Source organism: Salvelinus alpinus, chromosome 10 (assembly GCF_045679555.1).
Source record: "Salvelinus alpinus chromosome 10, SLU_Salpinus.1, whole genome shotgun sequence".
Taxonomy (NCBI): domain Eukaryota; kingdom Metazoa; phylum Chordata; class Actinopteri; order Salmoniformes; family Salmonidae; genus Salvelinus; species Salvelinus alpinus.
In genome coordinates, this window is record NC_092095.1 from 71,535,831 (window position 1) to 71,557,415 (window position 21,585).

General features: G+C 47.9%; 1 protein-coding gene across 3 annotated transcripts in view; it reads left to right on the top strand.

Annotated features, from left to right (window-relative positions):
* Positions 1-21,577, top strand: part of tmco3 (transmembrane and coiled-coil domains 3) — a 30,812-nt gene extending 9,235 nt beyond the window's left edge. The window contains exons 6-16 of one of the 3 annotated variants that reach the window (XR_011666653.1): positions 845-1,060; positions 2,130-2,258; positions 2,401-2,493; positions 3,421-3,607; positions 3,964-4,081; positions 5,249-5,444; positions 8,949-9,099; positions 10,293-10,426; positions 13,311-13,390; positions 13,499-13,648; positions 20,474-21,577. Coding sequence is in view for 2 of the 3 variants with exons in the window: in XM_071330894.1 (XP_071186995.1) it covers positions 845-1,060; positions 2,130-2,258; positions 2,401-2,493; positions 3,421-3,607; positions 3,964-4,081; positions 5,249-5,444; positions 8,949-9,099; positions 13,311-13,390; positions 13,499-13,648; positions 20,474-20,620 (1,467 nt within the window). In the remaining variant the exon portion in view is untranslated. Of the gene's footprint in view, positions 1-844; positions 1,061-2,129; positions 2,259-2,400; positions 2,494-3,420; positions 3,608-3,963; positions 4,082-5,248; positions 5,445-8,948; positions 9,100-10,292; positions 10,427-13,310; positions 13,391-13,498; positions 13,649-14,377; positions 14,462-20,473 lie in introns of those variants that run through there. The other 2 variants (XM_071330894.1, XM_071330895.1) reach the window with 2 other exon arrangements.
* Positions 21,578-21,585: the final 8 nt, after the last annotated feature.

The following is a 21,585-nucleotide window of genomic DNA, read 5'->3' on the forward strand; positions in this document are numbered from 1 at the left end:
AAACAGGTTCATCAACAACAACAAACACATAGGTTATATAGAGGACAACAATAAACAGGTTCATCAACAACAACAAACACATAGGTCATATAGAGGACAACAATAAACAGGTTCATCAACAACAACAACAAACACATAGGTCATATAGAGGACAACAATAAACAGGTTCATCAACAACAACAACAACATAGGTCATATAGAGGACAACAATAAACAGGTTCATCAACAACAAACACATAGGTCATATAGAGAACAACAATAAACAGGTTCATCAACAACAACAAACACATAGGTCATATAGAGGACAACAATAAACAGGTTCATCAACAACAACAACAACATAGGTCATATAGAGGACAACAATAAACAGGTTCATCAACAACAAACACATAGGTCATATAGAGAACAATAAACAGGTTCCTCATCAACAATAACAAGCACATAGGTCATATAGAGGACAACAATAAACAGGTCCATCAACAACAACAACAACAAACATATAGGTCATATAGAGGACAACAATAAACAGGTTCATCAACAACAACAACAAACACATAGGTCATATAGAGGACAACAATAAACATGTTCATCAACAACAACAACAACATAGGTCATATAGTGGACCACGTATTTGACGACAAATGGGTCAGAATAGGGGTGCTGATCTAGGATCTTTCTCCCTTTTTAGAGCATAATGAATCAGACTGTTTGGACAGGGAGGACCTGATCCCAGATCAGCAGTCTGAGAGGCTGTATAGAGACAGGCCCTGATGTGCTGCGTTGGGGCTGTTATGTATTGTATTAAAGGCTATACCAGTAGAGTTATTATCAGGATTGTGATCAGATGAATGGAGTGCACGTAGCCAACGTGGAGGCAGTGCTGAGAGTGGAGGAGGAGGAGGAGGACGGAGGGAAAAGAAGAAGGAACGCGTCAAGGAGAGGAGGAGAGGTGGAGGACGACGTGGGACTGAGCATGCTCATCGACTCCCAGAACAACCAGTATGTTCTGACCAAGCCCAGAGACTCCACCATGCCCCGCTCCGATCAACACTTCATCAAGGTCAGTACCAACTTTAACCTCTGAACGCTAATGGTCCTATACATATAAAGACTGTCCTAAGAGGCCAGCTGTAATCTGACCATATGAAGACTGTTTTAAGAGTCCAGCTGTAATCTGACCATATGAAGACTGTCCTATGAGTCCATCTGTAATCTGACCATATGAAGACTGCCCTAAGAGGCCAGCTGTAATCTGACCATATGAAGACTGTCCTAAGAGTCCAGCTGTAATCTGACCATATGAAGACTGTCCTATGAGTTCAGCTGTAATCTGACCATATGAAGACTGCCCTAAGAGGCCAGCTGTAATCTGACCATATGAAGACTGTCCTAAGAGTCCAGCTGTAATATGACCATATGAAGACTGTGCTATGAGTTCAGCTGTAATCTGACCATATGAAGACTGCCCTAAGAGGCCAGTTGTAATCTGACCATATGAAGACTATCCTAAGAGTCCAGCTGTAATCTGACTATATGAAGACTGTCCTATGAGTTCAGCTGTAATCTGACCATATGAAGACTGTCCTAAGAGTCCAGCTGTAATCTGACCATATGAAGACTGTCCTAAGAGTCCAGCTGTAATCTGACCATATGAAGACTGTCCTAAGAGTCCAGCTGTAATCTGACCATATGAAGACTGCCCTAAGAGGCCAGCTGTAATCTGACCATATGAAGACTGTCCTATGAGTCCAGCTGTAATCTAACCATATGAAGACTGTCCTAAGAGGCCAGCTGTAATCTGACCATATGAAGACTGTCCTAAGAGTCCAGCTGTAATCTGACCATATGAAGACTGGCCTAAGAGTCCAGCTGTAATCTGATCATATGAAGACTGTCCTAAGAGTCCAGCTGTAATCTGATCATATGAAGACTGTCCTAAGAGTCCAGCTGTAATCTGACCATATGAAGACTGTCCTATGAGTCCAGCTGTAATCTGACCATATGAAGACTGTCCTAAGAGGACAGCTGTAATCTGACCAAATGGGTCTTCAAATGAAACTACAATTTTGCACAATTCTAATCTGTGTTCCTGTTGTTCCCTGTCCTGTTGTTTGTGATTGGCTGGTCAGGACCTGGTCTCCGTAGTGATGCTGTCTCTGCCATGTGGTTGGCTGTGCACTATGATGGGCCTGCCCCCCATGTTTGGTTACATCGTCTGTGGAGTCCTCCTGGGTCCCTCTGGACTCAACAGCATCAAGGTGAGACATGTCTGTCTGTCTGTCTGTCTGTCTGTCTGTCTGTCTGTCTGTCTGTCTGTCTGTGTGTGTGTGTGTGTGTGTGTGTGTGTGTGTGTGTGTGTGTGTGTGTGTGTGTGTGAGAGAGTAATGTATCTCTGTGCAGGCTATGGTGCAGGTTGAGACGTTGGGAGAGTTGGGAGTGTTCTTCACTCTCTTCCTGGTCGGTCTCGAGTTCTCCCCAGAGCGACTTCGGAAGGTAGGCTGCCTAGTGTTGCATTCAACCCCCCCCCCCCCCCCCACACACACACATAGAGGTATTTTCCATCAGATATTAGCCTACATTCTTGAAATAGCAAAAACTATTAAAGGCCCAGTGCAGACAAAAATGTGAATTCCCTGTGTTTTATATTTATTTCCACACTATGAGGGTGGAATAATACTGTCAAATTGATGATGATGCCCTTTTAGTGGAACAGCTGTTTAAAAACACGGCCTGTTTTGGTGGGATGGAGTTTTGACCTGCCGGGTGACATCAGCAGACGGGAAATGACTTAACACTGGTGTGAAGTGTGTAACTCTGACCTACATTTTCACAGTGTGACTCAGAAACCCACATTCTTTCACCAACTCAGTCTCAGCAGACACCAACGTCTAACTCTCTCTCCCTTGTCTCTCCTCTTCATTTGGCTAGCTATCTGTTTATCACACATTTTCTCTCCTTATCAGTCTTCTGCTTCTCTCGCTCTCTCTCTCCCTCCCTCTTCTCTGGAACGTGTCCTAATAAGATAATTATATTGTGTTCGTTTCAAGAGTTGAAGACCATTTTATATGTGTGGACGTGTTCAACTATTCTTGTCACAAGAATCGTAAACAAATTAACATTTGACCAACGGGGACATTTTGTTGGTCCCCATGAGTTTAAATGCTATTTCTAGGGGGTTTAGGGTTAAGGTTAGAATTAGTGTTAGGAGCTAGGGTTAGTTTTAGGGTTAAGGTTAGGGTAAGGGTAAGAGTACAGGTTAGGGTTAGGTTTTTGGGTTAAGGTTAGGGTAGGAGTACGGGTTAGGGTTTGGGAAAATAGGATTTTGAATGGGACTGAATTGTGTGTCCCCACAAGGTGAGCTGTACAAGACTGTGTGTGTATATTTAACATGTGTGTACTGTCCTATGCGTGTGTGTGCAGGTGTGGAAGACCTCTGTGCAGGGTTCATGCTACCTCAGTCTGTTGATGGTAGCTACAGGGCTGCTGTGGGGTCAGGTGCTGCATGTCCGTCCCACCCAGACGGTCTTCATCTCCTCCTGTCTCTCTCTATCCTCCACACCGCTGGTCTCACGCTTCCTGGCTGGGGGCACCCGCGCAGACAAGGACGGTACGGAGACTACGGACTGTGTGTGTGTGTGTGTGTGTGTGTGTGTGTGTGTGTGTGTGTGTGTGTGTGTGTGTGTGTGTGTGTGTGTGTGTGTGTGTGTGTGTGTGTGTGTGTGTGTGTGTGTGTGTGAGAGAGACAGAGCGAGAGAGAGACTTGACTTCCAATGCGCTTTATTTTAATGTTAAAGAACCACCTGTCTTTAAATGAGTAACTGGCTACAAACATATAAACTGTGTGTGTGTGTGTGTGTGTGTGTGTGTGTGTGTGTGTGTGTGTGTGTGTGTGTGTGTGTGTGTGTGTGTGTGTGTGTGTGTGTGTGTGTGTGTGTGTGTGTGTGTGTGTGTGTGTGTGTGTAGGGGAGCTGGACTACAGCAGTGTTCTCCTTGGGATGTTGGTGATGCAGGATGTTCAGCTGGGTCTGTTCATAGCCGTCATGCCCACCCTCATACAGGTGTCATCTGGCCACCTGGACAGGTGAGCTAACACACACACACACACACACACACACACACACAGCTGTATATGCACTACGATCTAGACACACCCTGTGTACATATAGTAACTGCTGAGTATACACACCTGCACAGTCTAACTCAACCTGTCCCACTCATGCTAGTGAGGTATGTAGTTCCAAAGATTGTGTTAGAAGTTCTAATATTTTATACTGTTGTGTTCTGTCTTCTGAGGGTTCTGTTCTATGTTCTGAGGGTCCTGTCCTGTGTTCTGAGGGTCCTGTTCTGTCTCCTGAGTGTTCTGTCTTCTGAGGGTCCTTTTCTGTCTTCTGAGGGTCCTGTCCTGTGTTCTGTCTTCTGAGGGTCCTGTTCTGTCTTCTGAGGGTCCTGTTCTGTCTTCTGAGGGTCCTGTGTTCTGTCTTCTGAGGGTCCTGTCCTGTGTTCTGTCTTCCGAGGGCCCTGTCCTGTCTTCCAAGGGTCCTGTCCTGTCTTCCGAGGGTCCTGTTCTGTCTTATGAGGGTTCTGTCTTCTAAGGGTCCTGTCTTCTGAGGGTCCTGTCCTGTCTTCTGAGGGTCCTGTCCTGTGTTTTGTCTTCTGAGGGTCCTGTCCTGTCTTCCGAGGGTCCTGTCCTGTCTTCTGAGGGTTCTGTCTGCTGAGGGTCCTGTTCTGTCTTCTGAGGGTTCTGTCCTGTGTTCTGTCTTCTGAGGGTCCTGTTCTGTCTTCTGAGGGTTCTGTCCTGTGTTCTGTCTTCTGAGGGTTCTGTCCTGTGTTTTGTCTTCTGAGTGTCCTGTGTTCTGTCTTCTGAGGGTCCTGTTCTGTCTTCTGAGGGTTCTGTCCTGTGTTTTGTCTTCTGAGTGTCCTGTCCTGTGTTCTGTCTTCTGAGGGTCCTGCTCTGTCTTCTGAGTGTCCTGTCCTATGTTCTGTCTTTTGAGGGTTCTGTCTTCTGAGGATCCTGTTCTATCTTTTGAGGGTCTTGTTCTGTCTTCTGAGGGTCCTGTCCTGTGTTCTGTCTTCTGAGGGTCCTGTCCTGTGTTCTGTCTTCTGAGGGTCTTGTCCTGTGTTCTGTCTTCTGAGGGTCCTGTTCTGTCTTCTGAGGGTTCTGTCCTCCTAGCCCAGGTCCTGTTCTCTGTGTTAACCAGTGTTCTGTGTTGTGAGGCTGGTGTTCTGTGTTCTATCCTGTGTTTTGTAGTGTTCTGTTTGGGGGTCTGCGCGTCCTCCTGCTCCTGTCCCAGGTCCTGTTTTCTCTGGCTGTGGTGCTACTGCTGTGTGTTCTCCTCAAGTCCTTCCTGATTGGTCCATACTACAGGAAGCTCCATGCTGAGTCTAAAGGCAACAAGGAGATCCTGGTTCTGGGGACCGCTGCCTTCGTATTCCTCATGCTCACCGTATGTAACCCCTCCTCACTCTTCCCCCTCTCCTCTGTGAGATGTAGCTCCCTCCTCTATCCTCTCCTCTGTTAGATGTAGCTCCCTCCTCTATCCTCTCCTCTGTGAGATATAGCTTCCCCTCCGCTATCCTCTCCTCTGTGAGATATAGCTTCCCCTCCGCTATCCTCTCCTCTGTGAGATATAGCTTCCCCTCCTCTATCCTCTCCTCTGTGAGATATAGCTTCCCTTCCGCTATCCTCTCCTCTGTGAGATATAGCTTCCCCTCCGCTATCCTCTCCTCTGTGAGATATAGCTTCCCCTCCGCTATCCTCTCCTCTGTGAGATATAGCTTCCCCTCCACTATCCTCTCCTCTGTTAGATGTAGCTCCCTCCTCTATCGTCTCCTCTGTGAGATATAGCTTCCCCTCCGCTATCCTCTCCTCTGTGAGATATAGCTTCCCCTCCGCTATCCTCTCCTCTGTGAGATATAGCTTCCCCTCCGCTATCCTCTCCTCTGTGAGATATAGCTTCCCCTCCGCTATCCTCTCCTCTGTGAGATATAGCTTCCCCTCCGCTATCCTCTCCTCTGTGAGATATAGCTTCCCCTCCACTATCCTCTCCTCTGTGAGATATAGCTTCCCCTCCGCTATCCTCTCCTCTGTGAGATATAGCTTCCCCTCCGCTATCCTCTCCTCTGTGAGATATAGCTTCCCCTCCACTATCCTCTCCTCTGTTAGATGTAGCTCCCTCCTCTATCGTCTCCTCTGTGAGATATAGCTTCCCCTCCGCTATCCTCTCCTCTGTGAGATATAGCTTCCCCTCCGCTATCCTCTCCTCTGTGAGATATAGCTTCCCCTCCGCTATCCTCTCCTCTGTGAGATATAGCTTCCCCTCCGCTATCCTCTCCTCTGTGAGATATAGCTCCCCCCTCTATCCTCTCCTCTGTGAGATATAGCTCCCCCTCCTCTATCCTCTCCTCTGTGAGATGTAGCTCCCCCCTCTGTCCTCTCCTCTGTGAGATATAGCTCCCCCTCTATCCTCTCCTCTCCTCTGTGAGATATAGCTCCCCCCTCTGTCCTCTCCTCTGTGAGATATAGCTCCCCCCTCTGTCCTCTCCTCTGTGAGATATAGCTCTCCCTCCTCTATCCTCTCCTCTGTGAGATGTTGCTCCCCCCTCTGTCCTCTCCTCTGTGAGATGTTGCTCCCCCCTCTGTCCTCTCCTCTGTGAGATGTTGCTCCCCCCTCTGTCCTCTCCTCTGTGAGATGTTGCTCCCCCCTCTGTCCTCTCCTCTCCTCTGTGAGATATAGCTTCCCCTCCGCTATCCTCTCCTCTGTGAGATATAGCTTCCCCTCCGCTATCCTCTCCTCTGTGAGATATAGCTTCCCCTCCGCTATCCTCTCCTCTGTGAGATATAGCTTCCCCTCCGCTATCCTCTCCTCTGTGAGATATAGCTTCCCCTCCACTATCCTCTCCTCTGTGAGATATAGCTTCCCTTCCGCTATCCTCTCCTCTGTGAGATATAGCTTCCCCTCCGCTATCCTCTCCTCTGTGAGATATAGCTTCCCCTCCGCTATCCTCTCCTCTGTGAGATATAGCTTCCCCTCCACTATCCTCTCCTCTGTTAGATGTAGCTCCCTCCTCTATCGTCTCCTCTGTGAGATATAGCTTCCCCTCCGCTATCCTCTCCTCTGTGAGATATAGCTTCCCCTCCGCTATCCTCTCCTCTGTGAGATATAGCTTCCCCTCCGCTATCCTCTCCTCTGTGAGATATAGCTTCCCCTCCGCTATCCTCTCCTCTGTGAGATATAGCTCCCCCCTCTATCCTCTCCTCTGTGAGATATAGCTCCCCCTCCTCTATCCTCTCCTCTGTGAGATGTAGCTCCCCCCTCTGTCCTCTCCTCTGTGAGATATAGCTCCCCCTCTATCCTCTCCTCTCCTCTGTGAGATATAGCTCCCCCCTCTGTCCTCTCCTCTGTGAGATATAGCTCCCCCCTCTATCCTCTCCTCTGTGAGATATAGCTCTCCCTCCTCTATCCTCTCCTCTGTGAGATGTTGCTCCCCCCTCTGTCCTCTCCTCTGTGAGATGTTGCTCCCCCCTCTGTCCTCTCCTCTGTGAGATGTTGCTCCCCCCTCTGTCCTCTCCTCTGTGAGATGTTGCTCCCCCCTCTGTCCTCTCCTCTCCTCTGTGAGATGTTGCTCCCCCCTCTGTCCTCTCCTCTCCTCTGTGAGATGTAGCTCCCTCCTCTATCCTCTCCTCTGTTAGATGTAGCTCCCTCCTCTATCCTCTCCTCTGTGAGATATAGCTTCCCCTCCGCTATCCTCTCCTCTGTGAGATATAGCTTCCCCTCCGCTATCCTCTCCTCTGTGAGATATAGCTTCCCCTCCACTATCCTCTCCTCTGTGAGATATAGCTTCCCTTCCGCTATCCTCTCCTCTGTGAGATATAGCTTCCCCTCCGCTATCCTCTCCTCTGTGAGATATAGCTTCCCCTCCGCTATCCTCTCCTCTGTGAGATATAGCTCCCCCCTCTATCCTCTCCTCTGTGAGATATAGCTCCCCCTCCTCTATCCTCTCCTCTGTGAGATGTAGCTCCCCCTCTATCCTCTCCTCTCCTCTGTGAGATATAGCTCCCCCCTCTGTCCTCTCCTCTGTGAGATATAGCTCCCCCCTCTGTCCTCTCCTCTGTGAGATATAGCTCTCCCTCCTCTATCCTCTCCTCTGTGAGATGTTGCTCCCCCCTCTGTCCTCTCCTCTGTGAGATGTTGCTCCCCCCTCTGTCCTCTCCTCTGTGAGATGTTGCTCCCCCCTCTGTCCTCTCCTCTCCTCTGTGAGATGTTGCTCCCCCCTCTGTCCTCTCCTCTGTGAGATGTAGCTCCCTCCTCTATCCTCTCCTCTGTGAGATGTAGCTCCCTCCTCTATCCTCTCCTCTGTTAGATGTAGCTCCCTCCTCTATCCTCTCCTCTGTTAGATGTAGCTCCCTCCTCTGTCCTCTCCTCTGTGAGATATAGATTCCCCTCCACTATCCTCTCCTCTGTGAGATATAGCTCACCCCTCTATCCTCTCCTCTCCTCTGTGAGATGTAGCTCCCCCCTCTGTCCTCTCCTCTGTGAGATATAGCTCCCCCCTCTATCCTCTCCTCTCCTCTCCTCTGTGAGATGTAGCTCCCCCTCCTCTATCCTCTCCTCTGTGAGATATAGCTCCCCCCTCTGTCCTCTCCTCTGTGAGATATAGCTCCCCCCTCTATCCTCTCCTCTCCTCTGTGAGATGTAGCTCCCCCTCTGTCTTCTCCTCTGTGAGATGTAGCTCCCCCCTCCTCTGTGAGATATAACTCCCCCTCCTCTATCCTCTCCTCTGTGAGACATAGCTATCTTCTCCAACAGAGAATATGTTTCCTGTACAATCAAGTACTACAATGGACATTCCAATACTGTGTAATTAGGGAGTTTATTATATAAATTGTTACACTATATCCATTCTACCAACTGTATGTAAAATTATGTTTTTCCCCTGGCGTTTCCCAGGTGACAGAGTTCCTGGACATTTCCATGGAGCTGGGCTGCTTCCTGGCTGGAGCGCTTCTCTCCTCGCAGGGTCAGATTTGCACCACGGAGGTCATGGGCTGCATCGAGCCAATCAGAGACTTCCTCGCCATCATCTTCTTCGCCTCCATTGGTCAGAATTGAAGCTTACCCTCTGCAGTGTCTCTGTTTAGCGTCATGTCTCTGTCTCTCTATGGCTGTTTAGCATCATACAGTTGAAGTCGGAAGTTTACATACACCTTAGCCAAATTCCTGACATTGAATCCTAGTAAAAATTCCCTGTCTTAGGTCAGTTAGGATCACCACTTTATTTTAAAAATGTGAAATGTCAGAATAATAGTAGAGAGAATGATTTATTTCAGCTTTTATTTCTTTCATCACATTCCCAGTGGGTCAGAAGTTTACATACACTCAATTAGTATTTGGTAGCATTGCCTTTCAAATTATTTAACTTGGGTCAAACATTTTGGGTAGCCTTCCACAAGCTTCCCACAATAAGTTGGGTGAATTTTGGCCCGTTCCTCCTGACAGAGCTGGTGTAACTGAGTCAGGTTTGTAGGCCTTCTTGCTCGCACATGCTTTTTCAGTTCTGCCCACACATTCTCTATAGGATTGAGGTCAGGGCTTTGTGATGGCCACTCCAATACCTTGACTTTGTTGTCCTTAAGCCATTTTGCCACAACTTTGGAAGTATGCTTGGGGTCATTGTTCATTTGGAAGACCCATTTGCGACCAGCTTTAACTTCCTGACTGATGTCTTGGGATGTTGCTTCAATAAATCCACATAATTCCCCTTCCTCATGATGCCATCCATTTTGTGAAGTTCACCAGTCCCTCCTGCAGCAAAGCACCCCCACAACATGATGCTGCCACCCCCGTGCTTCACGGTTGGGATGGTGTTCTTCGGCTTGCAAGCCTCCCCCTTTTTCCTCCAAACATAACAATGGTCATTATGGCCAAACAGTTCTATTTTTGTTTCATCAGACCAGAGGACATTTCTCCAAAAAGTACGATCTTTGTCCCCATGTGCAGTTGTAAACCGTAGTCTGGCTTTTTTATGGCGGTTTTGGAGCAGTGGCTTCTTCCTTGCTGAGTGGCCTTTCAGGTTATGTCGATATAGGACTCGTTTTACTGTGGATATAGATACTTTTGTACCTGTTTCCTCCAGCATCTTCACAAGGTCCTTTGCTGTTGTTCTGGGATTGATTTGCACTTTTCGCACCAAAGTACTTTCATCTCTAGGAGACAGAACGCGTCTCCTTCCTGAACTGTATGACGGCTGCGTGGTCCCATGGTGTTTATACTTGCATACTATTGTTTGTACAGATGAACGTGGTACCTTCAGGCTTTTGGAAATTGCTCCCAAGGATGAACCAGACTTGTGGAGGTCTACCACCGGTCTTGGCTGATTTTTTAAAAATATTCCCATGATGTCAAGCAAAGAGGCCCTGAGTTTGAAGGTAGGCCTTGAAATACATCCACAGGTACACCTCCAATTGACTCAAATTATGTCAATTAGCCAATCAGAAGCTTCTAAAGCCATGACATCATTTTCTGTACATTTCCAAGCTGTTTAAAGGCACAGTCAACTTAGTGTATGTAAACTTCTGACCCACTGGAATTGTGATACAGTGAATTATAAGTGAAATAATCTGTCTGTTAACAATTGTTGGGAAAATGACTTGTGTCATGCACAAAGTGGATGTCCTAACTGACTTGCCAAACTAAAGTTTGTTAACAAGAAATTTGTGGAGTGGTTGAAAACCGAGTTTTAATGACTCCAACCTAAGTGTATATCAACTTCCAACTTCAACTGTATCTGTCTCTCTATGGCTGTTTAGCATCGAATCTCTGTCTCTATGGCTGTTTAGCATTGTATCTCTGTCTCTATGGCTGATTAGCATTGTTTCTCTGTCTATATGGCTGTTTAGCATCGTATCTCTGTCTCTATGGCTGTTTAGCATTGTATCTCTGTCTATATGGCTGTTTAGCATCGTATCTCTGTCTCTATGGCTGTTTAGCATTGTATCTGTCTCTATGGCTGTTTAGCATCGAATCTCTGTCTCTATGGCTGTTTAGCATTGTATCTGTCTCTCTATGGCTGTTTAGCATCGTATCTCTGTCTATGGCTGTTTAGCATCGTGTCTCTATGGCAGTTTAGCATCGTATCTCTGTCTCTATGGCTGTCTAGCATTGTATCTCTGTCTCTATGGCTGTTTAGCATCGTATCTCTGTCTCTATGGCAGTTTAGCATCGTATCTCTGTCTCTATGGCAGTTTAGCATTGTATCTCTGTCTCTATGGCTGTTTAGCATTGTATCTCTCTATGGCTGTTTAGCATCGTATCTCTCTATGGCTGTTTAGCATCGTATCTCTCTATGGCTGTTTAGCATCGTATCTCTGTCTCTATGGCTGTTTAGCATCGTATCTCTGTCTCTATGGCTGTTTAGCATCGTATCTCTGTCTCTATGGCTGTTTAGCATTGTATCTGTCTCTCTATGGCTGTTTAGCATCGTTTCTCTCTATGGCTGTTTAGCATCGTATCTCTGTCTCTATGGCTGTTTAGCATCGTATCTCTGTCTCTATGGCTGTTTAGCATCGTATCTCTGTCTCTATGGCTGTTTAGCATTGTATCTGTCTCTCTATGGCTGTTTAGCATTGTATCTCTGTCTCTATGGCTGTTTAGCATTGTATCTGTCTCTCTATGGCTGTTTAGCATTGTATCTCTGTCTCTATGGCTGTTTAGCATTGTATCTGTCTCTCTATGGCTGTTTAGCATCGTATCTCTGTCTCTATGGCTGTTTAGCATTGTATCTCTGTCTCTCTATGGCCGTTTAGCATTGTATCTGTCTCTCTATGGCTGTTTAGCATTGTATCTGTCTCTATGGCTGTTTAGCATCGTATCTCTGTCTCTATGGCTGTTTAGCATCGTATCTCTGTCTCTATGGCTGTTTAGCATTGTATCTGTCTCTCTATGGCTGTTTAGCATTGTATCTCTGTCTCTATGGCTGTTTAGCATCGTATCTCTGTCTCTATGGCTGTTTAGCATCGTATCTCTCAATGGCTGTTTGTGCAGTTATTTGATGCTTTTATTTGTGTGTTGTCTCTACTGCTGTAGGTCTATGTGTTGTCTCTACTGCTGTAGGTCTATGTGTTGTCTCTACTGCTGTAGGTCTCTATGTGTTGTCTCTACTACTGTAGGTCTATGTGTTGTCTCTACTACTGTAGGTCTCTATGTGTTGTCTCTACTGCTGTAGGTCTCTATGTGTTGTCTCTACTACTGTAGGTCTCTATGTGTTGTCTCTACTGCTGTAGTTCTATGTGTTGTCTCTACTACTGTAGGTCTATGTGTTGTCTCTACTGCTGTAGGTCTATGTGTTGTCTCTACTACTGTAGGTCTATGTGTTGTCTCTACTACTGTAGGTCTATGTGTTGTCTCTACTACTGTAGGTCTCTATGTGTTGTCTCTACTACTGTAGGTCTATGTGTGTTGTCTCTACTGCTGTAGTTATATGTGTTGTCTCTACTGCTGTAGGTCTATGTGTTCTCTACTGCTGTAGGTCTATGTGTTGTCTCTACTGCTGTAGGTCTCTATGTGTTGTCTCTACTGCTGTAGGTCTCTGTGTTGTCTCTACTGCTGTAGGTCTATGTGTTGTCTCTACTGCTGTAGGTCTCTGTGTTGTCTCTACTGCTGTAGGTCTCTATGTGTTGTCTCTACTGCTGTAGGTCTCTATGTGTTGTCTCTACTGCTGTAGGTCTATGTGTTATCTCTACTGCTGTAGGTCTCTATGTGTTGTCTCTACTACTGTAGGTCTATGTGTTGTCTCTACTGCTGTAGGTCTCTGTGTTGTCTCTACTGCTGTCGGTCTGTGTGTTGTCTCTACTACTGTAGGTCTCTATGTGTTGTCTCTACTGCTGTAGGTCTATGTGTTGTCTCTACTACTGTAGGTCTCTATGTGTTGTCTCTACTGCTGTAGGTCTCTATGTGTTGTCTCTACTACTGTAGGTCTATGTGTTGTCTCTACTGCTGTAGGTCTATGTGTTGTCTCTACTACTGTAGGTCTATGTGTTGTCTCTACTGCTGTAGGTCTATGTGTTGTCTCTACTACTGTAGGTCTATGTGTTGTCTCTACTACTGTAGGTCTATGTGTTGTCTCTACTGCTGTCGGTCTATGTGTTGTCTCTACTGCTGTAGGTCTATGTGTTGTCTCTACTGCTGTAGGTCTATGTGTTGTCTCTACTGCTGTCGGTCTATGTGTTGTCTCTACTGCTGTCGGTCTATGTGTTGTCTCTACTGCTATAGGTCTTCATGTGTAGGTCTCCATGTTGTTCTTTTCTACTGCAGGTTTCCATGTCTTTCCTACCTTTGTCCTGTACGAACTGACAATCCTGGTGGTGCTGACTCTCTCACTGGTCATCATGAAGGTATGCTCGTTGTTGCTTTAAACCACTCTCACTTACTTATTTTCTCTCTCTCTCACTCTCTCTCACTCTCTCTAATTAAACACCTCCTCCTCTCCATGTCCCTGTTAGTTCCTGATGGCGGTGCTGGTGCTGTCGGCCATCTTGCCTAAGGGTTCTCGCCACATCCGTTGGATAGTGTCTGCCGGCCTGGCGCAGGTCAGCGAGTTCTCCTTTGTGTTGGGGAGCCGCGCCCGCCGAGCTGGCATCATCTCCAGAGAGGTACTTCTACCGACTAACAGACCACCACTCCATGCTTCGTTCCAAATCAAACAATAGTCCCTAGCCACTACCCCTAACCACTACCCCTAGACACTACCCCTAACCACTACCCCTAGACACTACCCCTAACCACTACCCCTAGACACTACCCCTAGGCACTACCCCTAGGCACTACCCCTAACCACTACCCCTAGACACTACCCCTAGACACTACCCCTAACCACTAGCCCTAACCACTACCCCTAGACACTAGCCCTAGACACTACCCCTAACCACTACCCCTAACCACTAGCCCTAACCACTAGCCCTAGACACTAGCCCTAACCACTAGCCCTAACCACTAGCCCTAACCAATACCCCTAACCAATACCCCTAACCAATACCCCTAACCACTACCCCTAACCACTACCCCTAACCACTACCCCTAACCACTACCCCTAACCACTACCCCTAACCACTACCCCTAGACACTACCCCTAGACACTACCCCTAACCACTACCCATAGACACTACCCTTAACCACTACCCTTAACCACTACCCTTAACCACTACCCCTAACCACTACCCCTAGACACTACCCCTAACCACTACCCATAGACACTACCCTTAACCACTACCCTTAACCACTACCCCTAACCACTACCCCTAGACACTACTTGAAGATGTTTATGGCAATTGCAAGATGAATACATACAGGATCTAGAATACAACTGGCCTCTTCTTCCCCAGGTGTACCTGCTGGTTCTTAGTGTCACCACTCTGTCCTCTTCTTCCCCAGGTGTACCTGCTGGTTCTTAGTGTCACCACTCTGTCCTCTTCTTCCCCAGGTGTACCTGCTGGTTCTTAGTGTCACCACTCTGTCCTCTTCTTCCCCAGGTGTACCTGCTGGTTCTTAGTGTCACCACTCTGTCCTCTTCTTCCCCAGGTGTACCTGCTGGTTCTTAGTGTCACCAATCTGTCCTCTTCTTCCCCAGGTGTACCTGCTGGTTCTTAGTGTCACCACTCTGTCCTCTTCTTCCCCAGGTGTACCTGCTGGTTCTTAGTGTCACCACTCTGTCCTCTTCTTCCCCAGGTGTACCTGCTGGTTCTTAGTGTCACCACTCTGTCCTCTTCTTCCCCAGGTGTACCTGCTGGTTCTTAGTGTCACCACTCTGTCCTCTTCTTCATTTACATTTACATTTAAGTCACTTATCCAGAGCGACTTACAAATTGGTGCATTCACCTTATGATATCCAGTGGAACAGCCACTTTACAATAGTGCATCTAAATCTTTTAAGGGGGGGGGGGGGGGGGGGGATAACTTTATCCTATCCTAGGTATTCCTTAAAGAGGTGGGGTTTCAGGTGTCTCCGGAAGGTGGTGATTGACTCCGCTGACCTGGCGTTGTGAGGGAGTTTGTTCCACCATTGGGGTGCCAGAGCAGCGAACAGTTTTGACTGGGCTGAGCGGGAACTGTACTTCCTCAGAGGTAGGGAGGCGAGCAGGCCAGAGGTGGATGAACGCAGTGCCCTTGTTTGGGTGTAGGGCCTGATCAGAGCCTGAAGGTACGGAGGTGCCGTTCCCCTCACAGCTCCGTAGGCAAGCACCATGGTCTTGTAGCGGATGCGAGCTTCAACTGGAAGCCAGTGGAGAGAGCGGAGGAGCGGGGTGACGTGAGAGAACTTGGGAAGGTTGAACACCAGACGGGCTGCGGCGTTCTGGATGAGTTGTAGGGGTTTAATGGCACAGGCAGGGAGCCCAGCCAACAGCGAGTTGCAGTAATCCAGACGGGAGATGACAAGTGCCTGGATTAGGACCTGCGCCGCTTCCTGTGTGAGGCAGGGTCGTACTCTGCGAATGTTGTAGAGCATGAACCTACAGGAACGGGCCACCGCCTTGATGTTAGTTGAGAACGACAGGGTGTTGTCCAGGATCACGCCAAGGTTCTTAGCGCTCTGGGAGGAGGACACAATGGAGTTGTCAACCGTGATGGCGAGATCATGGAACGGGCAGTCCTTCCCCGGGAGGAAGAGCAGCTCCGTCTTGCCGAGGTTCAGCTTGAGGTGGTGATCCGTCATCCACACTGATATGTCTGCCAGACATGCAGAGATGCGATTCGCCACCTGGTTATCAGAAGGGGGAAAGGAGAAGATTAATTGTGTGTCGTCTGCATAGCAATGATAGGAGAGACCATGTGAGGTTATGACAGAGCCAAGTGACTTGGTGTATAGCGAGAATAGGAGAGGGCCTAGAACAGAGCCCTGGGGGACACCAGTGGTGAGAGCACGTGGTGCGGAGACAGATTCTCGCCATGCCACCTGGTAGGAGCGACCTGTCAGTTAGGACGCAATCCAAGCGTGGGCCGCGCCGGAGATGCCCAACTCGGAGAGGGTGGAGAGGAGGATCTGATGGTTCACAGTATCAAAGGCAGCCGATAGGTCTAGAAGGATGAGAGCAGAGGAGAGAGAGTTAGCTTTAGCAGTGCGGAGCGCCTCCGTGACACAGAGAAGAGCAGTCTCAGTTGAATGACTAGTCTTGAAACCTGACTGATTTGGATCAAGAAGGTCATTCTGAGAGAGATAGCAGGAGAGCTGGCCAAGGACGGCACGTTCAAGAGTTTTGGAGAGAAAAGAAAGAAGGGATACTGGTCTGTAGTTGTTGACATCGGAGGGATCGAGTGTAGGTTTTTTCAGAAGGGGTGCAACTCTCGCTCTCTTGAAGACGGAAGGGACGTAGCCAGCGGTCAAGGATGAGTTGATGAGCGAGGTGAGGTAAGGGAGAAGGTCTCCGGAAATGGTCTGGAGAAGAGAGGAGGGGATAGGGTCAAGCGGGCAGGTTGTTGGGCGGCCGGCCGTCACAAGACGCGAGATTTCATTTGGGGAGAGAGGGGAGAAAGAGGTCAAAGCACAGGGTAGGGCAATGTGAGCAGAACCAGCGGTGTCGTTTGACTTAGCAAACGAGGATCGGATGTCGTCGACCTTCTTTTCAAAATGGTTGACGAAGTCATCCGCAGAGAGGGAGGAGGGGGGGGAGGGGGAGGAGGATTCAGGAGGGAGGAGAAGGTGGCAAAGAGCTTCCTAGGGTTAGAGGCAGATGCTTGGAATTTAGAGTGGTAGAAAGTGGCTTTAGCAGCAGAGACAGAAGAGGAAAATGTAGAGAGGAGGGAGTGAAAGGATGCCAGGTCCGCAGGGAGGCGAGTTCTCCTCCATTTCCGCTCGGCTGCCCGGAGCCCTGTTCTGTGAGCTCGCAATGAGTCGTCGAGCCACGGAGCAGGAGGGGAGGACCGAGCCGGCCTGGAGGATAGGGGACATAGAGAGTCAAAGGATGCAGAAAGGGAGGAGAGGAGGGTTGAGGAGGCAGAATCAGGAGATAGGTTGGAGAAGGTTTGAGCAGAGGGAAGAGATGATAGGATGGAAGAGGAGAGAGTAGCGGGGGAGAGAGAGCGAAGGTTGGGACGGCGCGATACCATCCGAGTAGGGGCAGAGTGGGAAGTGTTGGATGAGAGCGAGAGGGAAAAGGATACAAGGTAGTGGTCGGAGACTTGGAGGAGAGTTGCAATGAGATTAGTGGAAGAACAGCATCTAGTAAAGATGAGGTCAAGCGTATTGCCTGCCTTATGAGTAGGGGGGGAAGGTGAGAGGGTGAGGTCAAAAGAGGAGAGGAGTGGAAAGAAGGAGGCAGAGAGGAATGAGTCAAAGGTAGATGTGGGGAGGTTAAAGTCACCCAGAACTGTGAGAGGTGAGCCATCCTCAGGGAAGGAACTTATCAAGGCGTCAAGCTCATTGATGAACTCTCCAAGGGAACCTGGAGGGCGATAAATGATAAGGATGTTAAGCTTGAAAGGGCTGGTAACTGTGACAGCATGGAATTCAAAGGAGGCGATAGACAGATGGGTCAGGGGAGAAAGAGAGAATGTCCACTTGGGAGAGATGAGGATCCCAGTGCCACCACCCCGCTGACCAGAAGCTCTCGGGGTGTGCGAGAACACGTGGGCAGACGAGGAGAGAGCAGTAGGAGTAGCAGTGTTATCTGTGGTAATCCATGTTTCCGTCAGTGCCAAGAAGTCGAGGGACTGGAGGGAAGCATAGGCTGGGATGAACTCTGCCTTGTTGGCCGCAGATCGGCAGTTCCAGAGGCTGCCGGAGACCTGGAACTCCACGTGGGTCGTGCGCGCTGGGATCACCAGGTTAGGGTGGCAACGGCCACGCGGTGTGAAGCGTTTGTATGGTCTGTGCAGAGAGGAGAGAACAGGGATAGACAGACACATAGTTGACAGGCTACAGAAGAGGCTACGCTAATGCAAAGGAGATTGGAATGACAAGTGGACTACACGTCTCGAATGTTCAGAAAGTTAAGCTTACGTTGCAAAAATCTTATTGACTAAAATGATTAAAATTCTTCCCCAGGTGTACCTGCTGGTTCTCAGTGTCACCACTCTGTCCTCTTCTTCCCCAGGTGTACCTGCTGGTTCTCAGTGTCACCACTCTGTCCTCTTCTTCCCCAGGTGTACCTGCTGGTTCTTAGTGTCACCACTCTGTCCTCTTCTTCCCCAGGTGTACCTGCTGGTTCTTAGTGTCACCACTCTGTCCTCTTCTTCCCCAGGTGTACCTGCTGGTTCTCAGTGTCACCACTCTGTCCTCTTCTTCCCCAGGTGTACCTGCTGGTTCTCAGTGACACCACTCTGTCCTCTTCTTCCCCAGGTGTACCTGCTGGTTCTCAGTGTCACCACTCTGTCCTCTTCTTCCCCAGGTGTACCTGCTGGTTCTTAGTGTCACCACTCTGTCCTCTTCTTCCCCAGGTGTACCTGCTGGTTCTCAGTGTCACCACTCTGTCCTCTTCTTCCCCAGGTGTACCTGCTGGTTCTCAGTGACACCACTCTGTCCTCTTCTTCCCCAGGTGTACCTGCTGGTTCTCAGTGTCACCACTCTGTCCTCTTCTTCCCCAGGTGTACCTGCTGGTTCTCAGTGTCACCACTCTGTCCTCTTCTTCCCCAGGTGTACCTGCTGGTTCTCAGTGTCACCACTCTGTCCTCTTCTTCCCCAGGTGTACCTGCTGGTTCTTAGTGTCACCACTCTGTCCTCTTCTTCCCCAGGTGTACCTGCTGGTTCTTAGTGTCACCACTCTGTCCTCTTCTTCCCCAGGTGTACCTGCTGGTTCTCAGTGTCACCACTCTGTCCTCTTCTTCCCCAGGTGTACAGTGAGGGAAAAAAGTATTTGATCCCCTGCTGATTTTGTACGTTTGCCCACTGACAAAGAAATGATCAGTCTATAATTTTAATGGTAGGTTTATTTGAACAGTGAGAGACAGAATATCAACAAAAAAATCCAGAAAAACGCATGTCAAAAATGTTATGAATTGATTTGCATTTTAATGAGGGAAATAAGTATTTGACCCCTCTGCAAAACATGACTTAGTACTTGGTGGCAAAACCCTTGTTGGCAATCACAGAGGTCAGACGTTTCTTGTAGTTGGCCACCAGGTTTGCACACATCTCAGGAGGGATTTTGTCCCACTCCTCTTTGCAGATCTTCTTCAAGTCATTAAGGTTTCGAGGCTGACGTTTGGCAACTCGAACCTTCAGCTCCCTCCACAGATTTTCTATGGGATTAAGGTCTGGAGACTGGCTAGGCCACTCCAGGACCTTAATGTGCTTCTTCTTGAGCCACTCCTTTGTTGCCTTGGCCGTGTGTTTTGGGTCATTGTCATGCTGGAATACCCATCCACGACCCATTTTCAATACCCTGGCTGAGGGAAGGAGGTTTTCACCCAAGATTTGACGGTACATGGCCCCGTCCATCGTCCCTTTGATGCGGTGAAGTTGTCCTGTCCCTTTAGCAGAAAAACACCCCCAAAGCATAATGTTTCCACCTCCATGTTTGACGGTGGGGATGGTTTCTTGGGGTCATAGGCAGCATTCTTCCTCCTCCAAACACGGCAAGTTGGGTTGATGCCAAAGAACTCCATTTTGGTCTCATCTGACCACAACACGTTCACCCAGTTGTCCTCTGAATCATTCAGATGTTCATTGGCAAACTTCAGACGGGCATGTATATGTGCTTTCTTGAGCAGGGGGACCTTGCGGGCGCTGCAGGATTTCAGTCCTTCACGGCATAGTGTGTTACCAATTGTTTTCTTGATGACTATGGTCCCAGCTGCCTTGAGATCATTGACAAGATCCTCCTGTGTAGTTCTGGGCTGATTCCTCACCGTTCTCATGATCATTGCAACTCCACGAGGTGAGATCTTGCATGGAGCCCCAGGCTGAGGGAGATTGACAGTTCTTTTGTGTTTCTTCCATTTGCGAATAATCACAGAAACTGTTGTCACCTTCTCACCAAGCTGCTTGGCGATGGTCTTGTAGCCCATTCCAGCCTTGTGTAGGTCTACAATCTTGTCCCTGACATCCTTGGAGAGCTCTTTGTTCTTGGCCATGGTGGAGAGTTTGGAATCTGATTGATTGATTGCTTCTGTGGACAGGTATCTTTTATACAGGTAAGAAACTGAGATTAGGAGCACTCCCTTTAAGAGTGTGCTCCTAATCTCCGTTCGTTACCTGTATGAAAGACACCTGGGAGCCAGAAATCTTTTTGATTGAGAAGGGGTCAAATACTTATTTCCCTCATTAAAATGCAAATCAATTTATAACATTTTTGACATGCATTTTTCTGGATATTTTTGTTGTTATTCTGTCTCTCACTGTTCAAATAAACCTACCATTAAAATTATAGACTGATAATTTCTTTGTCAGTGGGCAAACGTACAAAATCAGCAGGGGATCAAATACTTTTTTCCCTCACTGTACCTGCTGGTTCTCAGTGACACCCTTCTGTCCTCTTCTTCCCCAGGTGTACCTGCTGGTTCTCAGTGTCACCACTCTGAGTCTTCTGCTGGCTCCGGTGTTGTGGAGAGCCGCCACACACAAGTGGGTTCCTCGAGCCGAACGTAAGACGCTCGCCCGCCCGCCCCCGCTGCTGCCACACCCAGCAGACTGAAGCCCATAGGGGCCCTGCTAAAGGGCCAAAGGATCAAAGGTCATTCTCTCTCTTTCAATGGAGAAAATAGTAATGACCCATTATCTTTGGGTCATTGGTTGCATCCAAAATGGCACCCTGTTCCCTACATAGAGCCCTGATCTAAAGTAGTGCACTATATAACGAATAGGGTGCCATTTGAGATGCAATCATTGTAGAATGGTTTACATGTACTCATTGTTGTCTTGACTGTCATTCCTCCACTCACGTACTACAGTAGTTATGGAGGGATCCCTGATGAGAACACCCTTTTGGTTTGTGACGTCACATTGTTGGTGATGACATATTCCCTTCAAGGGAATATTATTAGTCTGGGGTTGCATATGGATCAGTTTCATCCCGACCAAACCTGGGAGAAAGACATAGGCCAAGGTTAACAGTTCAACTTTCCATTTAGTACATTTGAATGTCAAGCTGATACTGTAAAGTTTCAGTGTTCTAACCAAACACGGACACATAGAAACTGTATGTATGGGTTGTTTATGTCAGGGCTTTACATGTGTGTACGCGTTATTGCACTCCTATGGCATCTAATGCTGTAAAATGTTTATTTTTCTTATGTTTCAGTGACTGTTTTATATGATAATGGCTCGATAATTTTATTCTGTTTGTACGGTGTACTGTACTGTAGCCTGACTGGAAGAAAAGACTACAACTAGAAGACTTCCTGCTAATACATCATGCAAGGGAGAAATAAAGATATAGCATTGTATTTATTAGGCCAGTTATAGTTAGATTATGTATAAACGTTACAATGGAAATAAGTGGGTCATTCCAAGCACAATAAATTCCCATTTTACATTATGTTGTGTTAGGTTTGTTTAATATTCAACAAAATACAAAATGTTGTACATTATGTAATTAAAAAATGTTGGAATATGCACTTATTTATTAAAAGATTGGTTTATTGGTTCGGGAGCAGATGT